The sequence below is a fragment of the Lipophrys pholis genome (assembly GCF_963383615.2).
Source record: "Lipophrys pholis genome assembly, chromosome: 21".
Taxonomy (NCBI): domain Eukaryota; kingdom Metazoa; phylum Chordata; class Actinopteri; order Blenniiformes; family Blenniidae; genus Lipophrys; species Lipophrys pholis.
The window spans coordinates 8168229-8185568 of NC_137649.1; the positions used below are offsets into that span (position 1 = coordinate 8168229).

A 17340-nucleotide genomic window follows, 5' to 3' on the forward strand; every position below is an offset into this window, starting at 1 on the left:
CCACATAGATAGCTTTTTGGGGAGCTGGAAAATTGGATACTACTGTCTTTTTTTTCTTTTCTCTTTTTTCTTTTCCTCCGCTCGGGTGGCAGAGGCGGAAGTGTGGGAGATTTACACCCAATGACCGAATAGAAGCTTTCTATCTAAAACCTGCAGATGCATTTATCGGAGCTCCACACTTATGAATTATGTACAGGGGAGGGCAACAACTTCGCTGTAACAAGAGCAGATAGGGGTGGAGGAGAAGAGAGTGATACAGGTGTGGATGCACCGAACCCAAACACGCGCGCGCACACACACACACACACACACACACACACACACACACACACTCACACACACACACACACACACACACACAAGTGAAAAGACGACAGTGCACACACACCACACAAGCTCATCCATTAAACGCAGATGCCATTAAAAGGCAGGATTGCTGAAAAATCCATTAGGACAAATCTCCGTGAAATGAAATGAAGTAAAAGAAAAATGAAAAAAGGAGATGAAATGGAATGAAAAGGAGGGAGGCTGAGGTTTACATGGGCCCAGGGGCTACTGTTATTCACACTATGAACTGCGAGAACAACAGCCCACAATGACGGCTCGGAGCAGAACAAGTATGATGAGGGAGAATGAGAAGGGGTAAAAAAAGAAGATAAAAATGGGGAAAAAATAGACAAAACAATATGAAGAGGAGGAACACCAAAAACAGAGATCTACATTACCAACAAACCATCCTAACCAACCTCCTCAACCTGCAGGACATTTACAACAAATGATGCAGTTAAAGGCCAGGAAGATTCTGATTGAGCCCACCCACCCGCAGCTACAGACAGTTCTCTCTGCTACCAGCAGGGCGGCGTTACCGCTGCCTGTAGGCAAACACAGAGAGAATTACCTCATCCTCACCGCCTGCTGAACCTCGGAAAACCGACCCGGCAATTTTCCTTGTATATACTGTATACTTGCACTATTGACACTAGTCTACCTATAATTATCTATATTTATCGATTTAACTTTTATGTACCTTAATTTCTGTATTATTAATATTGTCTTATAGTGTGCTATTCTAATTATTGTGTGTTCTAAATTTATATTCTTATATCATATAAAAAAACTGGTGTTTCGGTGCAGAACATGTATTTAAAGCTTTTCACTGCAACTTATACTATGTATAACTGTGTGTGATAAATAAACGACTTGACTTGACTTAAAACCCATTTAAATTCACTCACCAGTTCTTCACAAAGGATGTTTGGGGCAGTGCATGTGTGTAAGTGGCTCTGTAAATCTAAATAAAAACCCTGAGAGGACATCCTGCATTTTTGTGTTTGAATTTACTTCATGATTGTAGACTTTAATAATAACAGCTCCTAACAGATAGGTGCTCATTTCCACCAAATATACTCTAGTTTGGAGCAGTGCAGGAAAGCTGCTGGTATCACAATGCACTGGATTATCCTATTCGTTTTCTTTAGTACTGCCAAATGACTTCTGAAACATTACAGATAATCACACCAGATTGTCTGTGTCCTGAATCTGCAGTCTGGAGGTGAGGTGATTCACACATTGGCCAAGATTTTCACAATCTTAAACATATGAGCTATTTTCGGTCCCAACTCCCAACACCTTAGATCTAGGTTTTCATTTTTTTACAGTACATATAACTGAGTCGATGTGAACCTCTCCAAGGTCGACCACAATCACCAACCTGAACATATAAGGACACTGATTTGACTGGCTGTGGACAGATTACAATTGAGACACATTTACACCTAATCTGAGGATTATTTATTGATAATATTTTGCCATCAGCAGCTACACTGCATCGTGGTAGCATTGTAGTAGGTCCTTAAATGCATCTTAATAAGGTGCAGTGCCTCTTAATCTTTTATAAACACCAAGACCATTAAGAAACACTAGTTACATCCATCAAAGGACATAAAAAAAAAATCATCAGCGTACATTTGTCTGTCTGTATGTCCATTAGTAAGATTACGTCAAAACTACAGCACAGATTTTGTCAAAATTTTCACCATAGATTGATGTTAGTCCATGGAAGATTCCATTCAATTTGGGAGGTGATCCGGAAACTTTATTTTTTTTGCGGAAGTCAGAAATCTCTGATTGCTCTTATTTACATTAGGTTTTTTGTTATGGGAATATGCAGATAACTAAGCATTTGTCTTATTATTGTTGGAAGCTATTTGAAGTCTCTAAATTGAATGCAAGTGTAAATGAGTGTGTGTGATTGCCCGTCTCTCTGTATTTCTTTCCTGTTATGGACTGGCGTCATGTCCAAGATTTACCTTGCCTTCGCCCATAATAAAATCATTGAATCCAACACAAAGTTGGATAAAGTGGTGAAGAAGACACATGTTGTTACTGGAATAAATATACCTGCACCAGACTATTCTTAAAGTTAATTTTGCCACCTCAGCTCTGGCACATGTTTAAATCGTCGTCTGCTTAAGTCACCATAGCAGCAAACCTCAACACTCGAGGTTATTGTTAACACTAATCAAGACTATTTTCTTCACTCGCTATGACCTTATTGGGAACGTGGCAGTGTTGTAGATGAAGGTGATTATCTGTGTTCAGTCTCTCACATGCAGATTAGTCACCAGGATCAATATTTCTCTTGGAAACAGACTCAGAGCAGATGTATACAAACACAGATGCAAACACAAAAAACATCCCGACACATTGCTGATCATCCATAACGTTCCGACCAATGCCACATCCTGTTGGTGTGCTGTGGTATCTGGCACAGAAACGTCAGCAGTAGATCCTGGGTAGTCCTGTAAGCCCTCACGGATACTTGGTTGGATGAAGATCTGGGGAATTTGGAGGTCAAGTCACCACCTCAAGTTTCTGTATTCAAGTTTCTGTATTCCTCAAACTGTTTCTGGAAAATCTGGAGTCTGGTGTTTCTTGGGCAAGTAATGCACACACACCCAGCCATCCATGAGAAAGACAAATGTGTCCCATCAAACCAGCTTTTTCTAACAGCTACCTTCGACAGAGGACGAAGGGGTCTGACACCTTTCTCTCAGATCATTTTTAAAGCTATTGTATCCGTTAAATCTGCCAACACGGGACATCTTTTGCATGAATGAGCCTTGGCTACTCATTCCCCTGTTGCCACATTTCCCTCCTTGCACCACTTTGATAGATTGTTAAGGCCCTCTGCCTGTGCCTCCTCCTCCTCCTTACTGTTCCCCTGTTTTTATTTACTACAGAATAAACCTTAATTTACCCTGGTTAAAGACTATTGCCATCTGTCTTATGTTACACCCCGATCTCTCGCCGGCCAGGTCGTAACATAGATACTCAACACTACAGACTAGATTCCCCAAGAGCTACAATTTTGGAGGTGGTCTGACCTGGTTGTCTCGCCGTCACAATTTAACCCTTGACAAACGTGCCCAAATGTTCTGCTGCTGGCTTTTCAACTTTACCGAGGGAAAGATCCAACACATCCGTCCAAATAAGAGGTGCCATTATAAAGACTTCACCCATCCAGTTGTCAGTGACCATAATGTTGTGGCTTATTGGTGTAAAGACTGCACTGTTTAATTTCCCCTGCAGAGTAAGACTACAAAGGCAAAAAATTTAAATGTCATCTAGACCTTTGATAGCTGCAGCGACAGAAGTGACACGATGAAGGACATAGCACCTGAGCCGACACTGCAGCTGGGGCCAAAGTGACATTATGAACACTCATCAAAGTAGTTTACTGTGCAGTCATCTGCAGACACCAAGGAATCGTCATCAGTGAAAGTCGAGGTGTGTGAGTCGAGGCATATGGAGTCAAATATTGCATCCGTTATTGCAGGGTATTTGCATCGTGTTTAATACCCTTCAAAGTTCTTTTTGATTGCGTTTATGTCAGGCAATGTAATCTTTTATTGAATTTCAGTGGGGATTTTTATTGATTAATAACATTTAATAAAGATATTGTTACATTATTATAATTATATTGTTTGAGAGGACCTATTTCTCATATTTTGTGTATTGTTTTATTATTACTATTATTAGCTAAAGCTCTAGACTAGTTTTAGGAGCTTCAAAGTTTAAATAAAGGCTCTGAATGCAATTCCTCCCCTGACAGACTCACGCAACTTGTTTGAGCTCCAGTCTCTTTAATTCCCACCATAATTACATCCCACGTTTTTCTATTTGGGTAGATTTCAGGAATCATCCATGAAACAATGCTTGGTCTGTTGGTATGCGGTACTGAGCACTGTAATTTGACCCCAGCCTCTTCATCTGACACCAGTATCTTCATTTTTCTGGCTGCGGCAGAGAAGCCCATTAACGAAAATGGTACAAGTTGGCATTACAATTAATCCCAGGCAGTTTGACAAGCCCTAATTTTATTCTGCCCTTGATTATAACATATGGGGTTTTTGGTTCTTTTTGTTTTTCCATGCTCCTTACCATTAGTTGAGTCAACTACAGTGTCTCGGTCTAATCCTGAATCTAAAACTAACCGTTACTTTATCTGTAAAACCATATCCATCAATTTAGAGTGACAAGTTAACATTAAATCTGTTTTATGACTGTGGGAAGAAACCGGTATACTGAGCATAAACTCCACTAAAGTATGTGCCCGTAAAGTTTTCACATTACAAAAAGACAAAATCAAGGTCTCTTTGTCACACATATTGTACAGCATGAGTAACCACCGTATTTATGAGGCAAATTGGGTGTTTAGTGAAGTGAGCTATGGAGATGTAGTCATCATTCGCCATGAACTACAGTATGTGATGGATAACACGAGAGGAGAAGGTCTTACCCTGACACTTCCCGATGACTGAACCAAAGTCGTCTCTCACAGACCTGACGGGGAAAAAAAAAAAAAAACCACACACACACCGTTTCGTTATACTGGGTGACAAGGATACGCACATCCGTTGGTGCAACTACATGTACAATCAGTCTCACATGACCGGGCATAAGGTGGGTTGGAACGGCCACGGATATCTTGCCAACTGAAGTAGCTCAATGGATCAAGCAGGCAAGAGGGAGTAGGCAGTGTTTAGACAGACTCTGAACAGAGCTCAGAGGATAAGGCCGGGAGCTGACTTAACGCCCACTCACACAACCTAACTAATGTCACGGAACAAAGACAAGAAACACTGCGATTAAATAACAACAGTACAAGGAAAGAGCTGAGGAGTAACCCACAATGTGCAGTATAACTACAGAGATTACAAGATGTCGAATACAATGCAGCAACCATAACCAGATTTTTACTTTTACTTTTATGCATGCAAACAACATCCAATTACTGAATGGTCAAGTGAACAAAAGCTTCATAATGAATGTGCATTTGAATCTTGGCTGCCTCTAGAGAATAAGACATATCTGTATATCTTGGTCATGCCTATTGATTTTCATTTCAATTTTGCTCAATTTAAAGCGCTGTATCATGCCAACAGAGCACATTGCTGTGCATTGATGCACATTCTGTGTAAGGGATAAATTGGATTTGTGTCCCGAAATTATTGCGACCTCAGAAAATAAGCAATAACAAACTCGTGTGTATGTATGCCTCGGCATTTTTTGCCCGTGACTCACAGACACAGAAATAAGTATATTAGGGCAGCACTGCTATTTTCAAATTGTAAGCATTTATTTGACTTTGCCTGAAGTGTCAGATAGATGCTCAAACAGGTATGCTAAACTGACTCAAATAATTTCCTGTCACTGGATTTATTGTTACTGACTGTATTGATGCTTGAAGAATTGTTTCCATTCCTTAAATGCAAGGTGAGAGTGGAACTCTTTGCGGGAGATGTGATAAATCACCCCATTAATTAAAAGGCTCTCCATCACTCACACACACACACACCTCAAACTGCAAGACAGAGTTCAGTAATTACCTAATTTCCACACACTGGTCCTGAACCACCGCCAACAGTTTGCCATTACTGTGGAGTAAAACAAGAGAGATGGTAAGGACTGAGTAAGGGAAATAAATAAGAGCGGAGCAGGAGGTGAGGAATAAAGGAGAGGGAAGTGAGCGAATAGTATTATTTCAAAGAAGCACAATAGTGTTCCCTCTGTAAGTGTTTGTAAAACGGAGGATGAAAAAGATAAAGACAGAAATAAAAGCCGAGGTTGGATAGTTTAAAAAGAGAACAAAACAATAATTGGGACCATTATAGAGGATAAAGAAAGTTTCAGAGGCAAAATAAGAGAAAACTATAAAGGACAGGAAGAACTCATGCACATCAAACTAATGGACGTCTGCAGCATCAATTGACCAGGCTTAACACTGCCTTACATGGCTGAATCGATAGTCAATTAAAAACTGTCTTTCTGCTTTGCTCGTTTGTTGTAATGAGTACAATTAAATGATTTGTCGAGGGCAAACGCAAAGGAGGAGCGAGGCAAAAACTTAATGCACATCAGCAACAAAGAAACCAACATTTAGCAATCGATTACAAAGGTGTGTGCGTGCTTGTAAGTGCGTGTCCGTGTGCGAGTGTTTCACCTTGCCAGCACCTGCTGCCAGTTTATCTGCTTGTTTGCCAGGCGTACAAGACCATAAGGGAGAGACGAGCTGGAGGGGCTGAGAGTCACAAAAAATGTTTTTAAAAGTCAATAACTGCAGAAAAGCTTCATTACCAGTAGCCAGATAGAGCAGTAGAAAGAAACGCCAGAAAAAAACTCAAATAAATAGAATAGAACTGACCTCACATTCTAATTCCATTACCTAAAAGCAATCAACATTACCCAATAATATTCATCAAATATTGAAGGCAACTAAATCATATTGAATCAATTGGGAAGGTAATTTAACAAGTAGAAAATCATTAAAGTTAAAATGATGTGTTGGAAAAATGACTGTTTTGTCGCTCCTCTTTTTGACTTCAGCAGCAGCTTAATCATAGTAATACTTTCATATCTAATTAAATTTCGTTTCCTCTGTTAGAATTTTGTATATTTTTTTTTTTACACTCCTGCTTCCTAAATATACCGGTACATATATTATATTTTCTTGATTTATGCACGACAGCTTCAACAATACACAGCAAGAGAAGTTGCCCTTTGGACTCAAAGTCAAAACAGAATTTGAACGTTCACCTTTCCCTTTCAGCAAGAAAAGAGTAAATACCAGTGCCTGGCTATATCAAGTAAAATATCAGATCTTTACGCAGGCTCAAAGAGAATGGGAGGTGCAAGTCAACCATGGCTCAAGTAGCTCTTAAATATTTAAAGAGGTTATTGATGGTGCACAAACTGCCTGCTAAGAGGATAAGTAGGCCCTGGTGCTTGGTACAAAGACTGTTTTTCCCTGGTACAATCAATAAACTCCATCTATCTAAATCTATTTATTCATCTATCCATCTTTAAAAGGCATTGCTATTTTCATACTGTTGCATATTTCAGACGACTACAACAGCTTATTAAGACATAAGAGACATTGGTGGCCATTGGTGGCGTTAAATTGCACGCAGTGTGAATATGCATCATCTTGTCTCTTTATGTTTGCACGTAATGAACTGGTGAAATGTCCAGTGGTTAGACTCTCGTCATTCAGAAGCAGAAGGGATCAAGCAATATTGAAGATGCAATGGCCATTTAATCCGTTTATAATCGGCTATCGTGTTACTTTTAATACATTTTTCCCCATTTTCAATACTTTTTGGCTCCTATAAATTAACGTCAGGAAGATTATACTTTTGGGATTAAGTATTTATATAATTTCTATATTTTGTCTTGCTCTGTTTTCAGTGTTTATTGTTGGTTGCACCATGAGTCAGAGTAAAGCAATTCCATTCCCCTGTTTGCCCTGTGCTTATTGTGATAGTGACAATAAAGATAATTTTGATTATTTCTTTTAAATATGCAACTTAGCTCTGAATGTACAAACAGCCACTCAAAACATTTTTTTAAAGATTTTCGTGTTATTTCACCGCTTTTCTTCAAACATGCTTTAGAAAATATTACTACTAATTCACCAAAAAGAGCGTACTGTAATCTTGACAGAAGAAAAATCTGTGTCAAACTCATTCATTTATAATGAAAGAAATCATACAGCACACTTTAATATATTTAAGAGAACTATACTGATACCAATAAGCACAATAATGACAATATCTCTATGTGGCATTCTATCAGATCACAGTGACAAAATAAGAACAGTCCTCAGCATACTATGACAAACTTACCTGTACCACAAGTAGTGAAGGATTAAGCGGAATGGCCCTGCAAGAAATGTCAGCAAAAAGTTTATTTGTGACCTTTTTCATTCTCCGTTATTATTGCTGCTGTTTGTATCTTCATAATTGTCGCTTCAAAATAACTAACAGAAGCTGCAGCTTTATCAACGATGATACAGTAGAGTTAAGACCGCTCTGACGGCAAAAAATACAAAACTGTGAGCTAAACACAGAATTAGTAGCAGGAATGTTGCATTACATATTACAGTTGTATCTAATCATGTACCCAGTGACACACACACACAGGATGAACTGAAAGATGTCAGAATAATTGCCCTTTTCCTTTGTGTACAGAAAAGAAACACATGGTTGAGTATACATGGATATTTTACATCCAACATCAAACTGTGTTTTCTGTAACTTCCTGTTGGTATCCCCGGCTTTGGAGCAAACAGATGCTGACTTGTAGATCTCCTCATACGTTTCCATAAGATTAGTTGGCATTTTTGTTCTCAATCATGCCTTAGCACTCGGTCTTTACTGTCTGACTCAAACAGCTGCCACCTCTGACTCTAGTTTTCGAGTTTTGCTGCAGGCTCTTTCCTAAGAAAATCAAATTTTACACTAAATCAGGAGTCATGCTTGTAAGTGTGGAAAATGCATTTGTGTCGACGTTTGGAGTCTTTTTAGCATTTCGTTGTGGAGTCTCAGCCTAAACGTGTTTAGCAGTGTGAGATGACCATGACATTTTAATAATGCTCTGATAAAATAACTGAATTGTAATGAAGTTGAATTAACTCCCAAAAAAAGGCAACAGTGCCACCTACCAGCAGTATCTGGGTGCAATTGGTGGAATAGAATCCAAAACACAGAAAATGGGTGACTTTTGGTGGGACAGGGCTCCACACATACAGTAATATATGCTAAAAGCAGGTACTCTCTTTGGGATGTACTGTACCAGTGTTTTCAATAATGTGTTATGGAGTCATGCATTACTTTCATGTCACAACTTCTCAGTCAGTAACTGACCACTTTGTTCCAACTAATAACCAAGTTATGATTACTTGCATGTGGGTTTCTTACTTTTGGAAGTATTTTACCAATGTGCAGGAACCGCAAAATCACTGTAGGTGGTTCCTTTTTGTGTTATCTGATTACTAAGCCGGTAATGTTGACATCGGCTAAAGCAGTTGTCTTCACTGCAGCAATGTTACTATCGCTCTAAATGCCTTGTCAACAGAAGGAGCATCTCATTGGTCCTGAACATGATTTAGTCCTTCCAATAGTAATATAAAAGATGTCAAACAATAATTAAAAAACATTGATATATTTTAGTTTAAGTATATATAAATTGAATTAGGTCATTCATAAAAATTGAAAACACATAAGTACAGTATCTCACACAATCCCATGTTTCTGATGATGATAATCAAGATTGAAATTATAAATATACTTTTATTTTTTTGGGGGGGTTACAGGTCATCAGCATAGAAAAGCAGACAAAAAAGCCAACCTTTCAATTATATTCTCTTTATTTTTTGCACTTGCAAGTAACTATTCTCCCTAGCACTGTGCAGTGCATTGTATAAACTGTTCATGTGTGTTTTTTTAATTTTTCATGATCTTGTTTACCCCCTTCTTAATTTTCTATTCTATTTGTAGGGCCTCTGTGTGACTGTCCACTATGCTGCTGCACCACTGCAATTTCTCACTTGTGGGACTAATAAACGTGTATGACACCCCTGGCTTAGACAAACTCCCAAAGTAATGACAACTCTGGAAAATGTCACTGAAATAATACTACGAAGTGAACAGTAATAACATTAGTGGGGGAAGCAGAGTTACTATATATTTCCAGCAGAGCCAGCCAGTGAATGATCTATTTTAGTAACTACTGTTTATGATTAATTAATACCAGACAAACAAACAAGAAACAGCAGAACTTACCTGCCACAGCTTTGGCGATTAGAGACGTGCTGTGCTCCTTATTGCCTCGTAACTGTAATATGACGGCGACAATTGAGCTCACCATTCATCACGTCACTGAACATTACAAACCTGTTTTGAATGCACTTCTCTAATAAAGCAAATAAATTACAAATAAGATATAATGCCTCTCATGTTGTACTGTGATTACCATATAGCAAGCCTCAGAGGAAGCTGGTTTTCACCAAACTATCTGTGCAGCCTGAGAAACAAGTGTCTGGCAATTGTTAGAGAAGGGAATCGATAGAAATTCACGGTAATGCGATGTAGGAACGACAGACTTTCCCCAATTCCCATCATAGAAAAACCAAACTTATCCTGTGACTGTGCTACGTGGCTTTGCGCGGGTGACCATTGGCGATAGTTGACATACTTTCGGTGTCTGTTTCTACAAATAAATCAATATCTAAAGGTCTGATTTGCCTACTGAGGGGCCCAAACGTAAGTTACACTGACCTGAGTGTCTGTTTCAGGCGGCCATTCGGTAATAACCAGTAAATCGTATAAAATGTTTTCATCTTCGCCCTCAATCGCATTTTCTTCAGCCATGTTTACTCACGCAGCTGTCACAAATCTACGGCAATAAGGTGGGCACACAATTATCTACCAAGCGCGTTTGAGATGGTGCGTTGATACAAAAGAAAAACACGTTTGTGATTTGGCTTTGCACACGATATCTTATCACTTATAACGACACACTTGTAGCTCTTTAGACCAGCAGAGTGGCTTTTTTGTTTTGTTATATAAAACCGGAGCAATCTTTCAAAAATTATGCGGAACCCAATGTGACGGACCTCAAACTGGGTGCACCGAACGAAGCTCCGCCGGTGAACACGTTACTTCCGCTTAAACTGAACTCGGAGCAGCAATAATGGCAGCGTTTTCTGGTAAGAATTCTCCCTTATCGTCATATTCCACCCATGGGTGAGTTTTCTTTGTCACACAAACGTGTTGATTGATCAAATCTGATGTTTAATTCACAGAAATGGGGGTTATGCCCGAGATTGCGCAGGCTGTAGAGGAGCTGGACTGGCTGTGAGCTCTTCTGCAAATGTCACAATATATTACATTATTTCTGGTTTCAAATCAAACAGATGACATCAAACATGGATTCTTTTGTTTGCATTCTTTCAGATTGCCAACTGACATCCAGGCTGAGTCCATTCCCCTCATTCTAGGTGGAGGAGATGTGCTTATGGTAAATCTTTCACAGAAGCTATGCAACATAACTGATACTGTGGTATCTAACCTCTGTTCTTTTTATTTTATGTCGTTTTAGGCAGCTGAAACGGGTAGTGGAAAAACAGGAGTAAGTACTTGCTTGAAACACTTTTTTCCAAACCTATCACTCTTCTTCTACAGACAATTGCCATGTTTGAAATTTAGGTTTTATAGACATTGACTGTTTCTTATGCCATTCTCAGGCTTTCAATATCCCGGTGATCCAGATTGTGTATGAAACCCTGAAAGATCAGCAGGAGGGCAAGAAGGGAAGAGCCTCTGTCAAAGCTGGAGGAGCCAGTGAGATCATCTTAAAATTTATTCATTCAACTTATGTTTGACAGGGCACCATAATAAAAAGACCAAAAGTCTTGGTTTTAATTCAAACAAGCACAAAGTTATATTTATGCTTGGCAAGTGTCTCATCCCTTTTTTGTCTTTGTTTTATCTCAGTTTTCAACAACTGGCAGATGAATCCTTATGACCGCAGCACAGCCTTTGGTCAGTGGCACTTAAGATAAATAGACATTCATTATATTTCAATATGTACAATCCTCCAGGAACTAGTAACTTGTTGGACATCAGTTGCATCAGCTATTGTTTTTTTTTTTTAACAATCTTTACTCATTATTATGATCTTACATCTTTATAGCGATTGGTCCAGATGGACTGTGCTGCCAGAGCAGGGAGTTTAAAGAGTGGCATGGCTGCCGCACAACCAAGGGAGTCACCAAAGGTTTGAAATTCCTTCTCTTCTAAGAGCAAATTTTTCTGGATTGGAAACTAATCTAAATTCAATAATTTAGTGAACCACTGACAGAGTTCCTTTGAATCATTTGTTGTCTGTCTGATTTGCATCCAGGGAAGTACTATTATGAGGTGACTTGCCATGATCAGGGTCTGTGCAGGATCGGTTGGTCCACCAGTCAAGCTGCTCTGGACTTGGGTATGGTCCTGTACTCCTCACATTCCAACATACCCTCTGTAGGCCATACAATAATTAAAAGAATTGGTCATAATGTAACTGTTAACTCCTTGTCTTTTTTAGGAACTGATAAATATGGTTTTGGATTTGGTGGGACTGGAAAGAAATCCAATAACAAACAATTTGACAGCTATGGAGAGGTAATTGTTGATAAGTAAATGGGTGAATAAAATGCATAGATCATTTTAAGGCTGACATGCAAATGAGGATTTTTTTTGCTGTTCTTCACTTTGCAGGAGTTTACCATGCACGACACTATTGGTTGCTACTTGGATCTGGAGATGAACCAGATTTCCTTCTCCAAAAATGGTACATTTTCATTAAATGTACCAATTGTAAATGTTCCAGACATTTCGATTCCGTGTTAAATAGCCTCTCACCTGCTGTGTTGAAACTTTCTGTAACCCCGTCTGTCCAGGGAATGACCTGGGTCTGGCTTTTGACATCCCCCAAAATCTGAAGAATCAGGCATTTTATGCCTCCTGTGTACTCAAGGTATGACTTTATAACTGAGCACAACAGTGATGAAGAACAAACCTGCAAACACCTGATGATCATTTTGATCCCTTTTCCAGAATGCAGAGCTGAAGTTCAACTTTGGAGGAGAAGCATTCAAAAATTCTCCAAAGAATGGGTTTGTTGCCCTGGACCAGGCGCCAGAGAGTCATACAGCGAAATCCACTCAGACAGGTTTGTGAATACAACTTTGTTTTGGATGCTACAGCGTTTCAAACAAAATGAATCCGCTCTCAAGTCCACGGAAATTAATGTTCATCAAACCAGAAATTGTGACGATGTGTATACCAGGCAACATTTAGTCATATTTGATGTTCTGTGTTTTTCTGCTCTATGTTTGTGCAGGCAGTGCTAAAGTGAGTCAGGTGAAAGCGTCATCTAATGCACCCAAAGCACTAATCATCGAGCCATCGAAAGAACTGGCTGAACAAACGTTCAACAACGTCAAGCAATTCAACAAATTTGTGGAAAACCCCAAACTCAGGTATGACACTCTGGAGGTCGTCTCATCCTTGACTGACACAAATGAAAAAAATCATTAAAACTGAAAGTTGACATATTCTGAAAGTTTTCATCGTATAGTGTGTGTCATTTGTAATTCTTGTGTTATACCAGTAGATGGTGTCGATGCATAAATGTAGCACCTGTTCAGTAGCATTGTGCTTATCTGTTACTACAGGGAGCTGCTGGTGATTGGTGGTGTGGCTGCTAAAGAACAGCTGTCTGCTCTGGAACAGGGGGTTTGTGGCTTATGTTGCTGTCAAACAAACACGTTGTTAGCGTCGTCATCTCTTAAACAATGAACTCAATGAGTCTTTACCAACACTTGTTGATGCTCCAATACTAATTTTCATATTACTTTGCCTTTGTTCAGATTGACATTGTGGTGGGGACTCCTGGTAGACTGGATGATCTCATATCCACTGGCAAACTCAGCCTGTCCCAAGTCCGCTTTCTGGTTTTGGATGAATGTGTAAGTGAAATTGTACAGTGTTTTATTAATTTGTACGTAAATGAAGCTTGTAACCAGAAGCATGCCGGTTTGAATTCCATGGCCGTGAGTCCCTGAGCATGGCCTTTAACCCTCAATGTTATTTCAGGAGGGCATCCAATGGAAAACCTCAAACTCCAACATGTTGATCACATGATTCATTGTGATCACAACATAAGGCATCTATTGAATGAGTACACTACTGATTTCTAAGGGACCTATAAAGCTGCTTAATTGTTTTTCATGTTTACTGTTTTTTTCAGGATGGCCTCCTGTCTGCAGGATACACCGACTTCATAAACAGGATTCACAAGCAGTGTCCTCAGGTCACCTCTGATGGCAAGAGATTGCAGGTGAGACTTCAAATAAAAGCTTGTGATTTTGTTAAAGCGTTTTGTTTTCCATTGCAACCGTATTTATTGATTTTTTTTTTTCTTGGAAGAACTGACTTTTGCATCAACATTACAATTAGTGGTTGAAGTGCATCACACCATCTCGTTCCGTTTTTTAATTTTATTTTATTTTTTTAAGGTTATTGTGTGTTCAGCTACGCTGCATTCGTTTGACGTGAAGAAGCTGTCAGAGCGCATCATGCACTTTCCCACATGGGTAGACCTGAAGGGAGAGGACTCCGTTCCCGAGACCGTCCATCACGTGGTGGTGCCCGTCAATCCAAAGAGCGACCGTCTGTGGGAGCGCCTGGGCAAGAACCACATCCGAGTAAGTCCTAGATTCTCTTTCGGACCTTGCTGGAGGAATCTATTAGTTTTATTTGAAGTAGCTGTAATGTTGTATGATTTACAATAAAGATTATCTCTTGTTAATTTTTTTTTTTTTGTAGACTGATGAAGTTCATGCCAAAGATAACACCAGAGCAGGTGGCAACTCCGCAGGTATGAACATTTCATTTTATCCTCATATTATGAAATGCAAACTAGAATTTCTGTAGGAGTGTGTTTGTTTCAACAATTGTAGATTAGGTGGACTTCTGTTAATGTACAACTCAGACATCATGTTGATGTTAAAATTCTAAAAACAAGTTTGAATATGTGTGTGTGTGTTTAAGAAATGTGGTCTGAGGCCATCAAGCTGCTGAAGGGCGAGTACACAGTGAGGGCCATTAAAGAGCAGAAAATGGACCAGGCCATAATATTCTGTCGCACCAAGATCGACTGTGACAACATGGAACAGTATTTCATTCAACAAGGAGGAGGTGAGCTTGTACATATATGTATCTTAAAGAGGTTTCTGTAAATGTAAACAACTTGTCGCATGACAAAAATCCTCACCCGGGGCTCAAATGTTTTCTTCAGGTCCCGACAGTAAAGGCCACCAGTTTTCCTGCGTGTGTCTCCATGGTGATCGTAAACCGAACGAACGGAAAACTAACTTGGAGCGCTTTAAGGTTGAACGGGATTATTTATAATTCATCGATGCTGTAAAAACAAGTGGAGGCAAGGGATTGATGTTTCGAAGTCTCGTTGTGCTCTTAGAGAAAAGAAGTGAGGCACCTGATCTGCACCGACGTCGCTGCCCGAGGAATTGACATCCATGGAGTTCCTCATGGTGCAGAACAATTACTTCATCTTTTCAGACAATGATTGTGTACGATGTGTCTTACAGCAGAGTTGTTTGTTGTATTAATTTGTGTGAGAAAAGTTATCACAATTAATAAAATGTTGTTGTATTTTCCAGTGATCAATGTGACTCTGCCAGATGAGAAGCAGAACTATGTCCATCGGATTGGCAGAGTTGGAAGGGCTGAGAGGTAACCACTGATTCACTGTTTCCTAGAATTATGAAAAACCAAAAAAAAACATTGTTTCTATGATTGACTGTATACACTTTAATGTCACGTTTCTGTTATGTAACTCCAGAATGGGACTGGCCATCTCCTTAGTTGCTATGGAAAAAGAGAAGGTCGGCTCCAAAAAATAAAATAAAGAAATCTACTGGTTCTTGTTTGCAGCTAAATATATCTTTTGAATGAGACGTCTGCTTTGTTTGCAGGTTTGGTACCATGTTTGTGCAAATCGAGGCAGGGGCTGCTATAATACTCGACTGAAGGAGGATGGCGGATGTACCATCTGGTACAATGAGAAAGAGGTAAACGAAAACACACACACTCAATCAAGTCGTGACAGCAAGTTGCATTAGCTGTACGTCATACAATACCATCTTTCTAATTCGGTAGAGGGCTTTTTAAGTGATTTGATAAGCAGCGGGGGCATTTGTCATCCTGGCAGAAACGGCACCTTTTGTGTTTAGAGGGTTTGTCTGACAGTCATTGCTCAGTGGGAAGCAAAGTGCGGTCAAATACTCAGAAAAGCAAACTCTGTCTTGACAGCTGCTGTCGGATATTGAAGAACATCTGAAATGCACCATCACCCAGTGTGAGCCAGATATCAAAATACCAGTGGACGAGTTTGACGGAAAGGTGACTTATGGACAACGCAGGGCACTCGGAGGTAAGAAAACAAGCAGATCGCAAACATGCGGCCAGACGACTCCTGAGCCATGCAAAATAATAATTTTGGTTCAAACACAATGCAAGAATGTTTCCTGGATGTAAATCTGAAACTGTGGGTTCCGCTTATATTTGTTAGTTCTGACCAATGGCGACTTCTTTTGTGTTATGTTCTGATGGATCTAAGTTCTGTCCATTACTGAGTAGAATTAGTATTATACCCTTGCAAACCAGACCAATTGTTGTCTTTGCTTAGGTGGTAACTACAAGGGTCATGTGGATGTTCTGGCCCCAACCGTCCAGGAGCTGGCTAATCTTGAGAGAGAAGCCCAAACTTCCTTTCTCCACCTGGGATACATGGAAAACCAGCTCTTCAGAGCCTTCTGAGAGCACAGCAACAGGCATAATGCCTCGACAGGCCACTGATAGAGAATGGAGGGAAAAACGAAAACCTGTTCAGATGTTGCATAGACATTAATTATCTATGCAGCCTATCAACTGTGTGAATTCAAAAATGTCATCAAAATTCTAATACCTTACATGGAATATGTCTAAAGATGCCAATATGTGGATATTTTTCTTGGGTGTGGACAAGAAGCTATCAGAGTTCTGACTCTTTCGGTTTGATTTGGTCATTTCTCTACCAAATGTTTGGTAGAGAAATTTGGTATAATTATTTGTAGAAATTTTATTTCCTGTTATGAGGTCAGAAAAAAGTAAAAAAGAATTGAATGCCTGACTGTCTATTTACATTTGTAATTTGATTAAATGTTTTTCATTTTCTGGTTGACGCAACAAAGTTCAATATTGCAATGGCTTGGTAGAGTAAAAGGCAATGACTAAATATGGCTTGATGTTTTCTTTTCTCAAATAAATTGCTCTGGCCCTACAATTTTTTATTTTTTTTCCCTCATTCACATAAAATCAAAATTCAGATGTGTTTTGCACTTTCCTACTTACAATGCTCGTGCAGTTTTCACCATGACAAGTTCAATTT

The 17340-nt window shown here is 39.4% G+C and overlaps 2 protein-coding genes across 2 annotated transcripts in view; one reads left to right on the forward strand and one right to left on the reverse strand.

Annotated features, from left to right (window-relative positions):
* Positions 1–10747, reverse strand: part of nbas (NBAS subunit of NRZ tethering complex) — a 174594-nt gene extending 163847 nt beyond the window's left edge. The window contains exons 1-6 of the mRNA XM_080490409.1: positions 10620–10747; positions 10125–10176; positions 8187–8223; positions 6506–6583; positions 5892–5939; positions 4802–4845 (exon numbers count right to left, since the gene is read on the reverse strand). Coding sequence (XP_080346535.1) covers positions 4802–4845; positions 5892–5939; positions 6506–6583; positions 8187–8223; positions 10125–10176; positions 10620–10712 — 352 coding nt within the window. The 5' untranslated portion in view covers positions 10713–10747. The remainder of the gene's footprint in view (positions 1–4801; positions 4846–5891; positions 5940–6505; positions 6584–8186; positions 8224–10124; positions 10177–10619) is intronic.
* Positions 10748–10969: 222 nt separating this feature from the next.
* Positions 10970–17233, forward strand: ddx1 (DEAD (Asp-Glu-Ala-Asp) box helicase 1). The gene is made up of 26 exons (XM_080491429.1): positions 10970–11050; positions 11147–11198; positions 11298–11361; positions 11443–11472; positions 11588–11684; positions 11838–11885; positions 12037–12120; positions 12247–12330; positions 12433–12509; positions 12606–12678; positions 12788–12864; positions 12945–13059; positions 13231–13369; positions 13565–13625; positions 13760–13858; positions 14140–14229; positions 14408–14596; positions 14718–14769; positions 14943–15089; positions 15190–15281; positions 15370–15442; positions 15572–15644; positions 15754–15796; positions 15887–15982; positions 16224–16344; positions 16600–17233. Exons 1-26 carry the CDS (start codon positions 11035–11037, stop codon positions 16728–16730), a joined length of 2223 nt encoding a protein of 740 aa, XP_080347555.1. The 5' UTR covers positions 10970–11034; the 3' UTR covers positions 16731–17233.
* Positions 17234–17340: the final 107 nt, after the last annotated feature.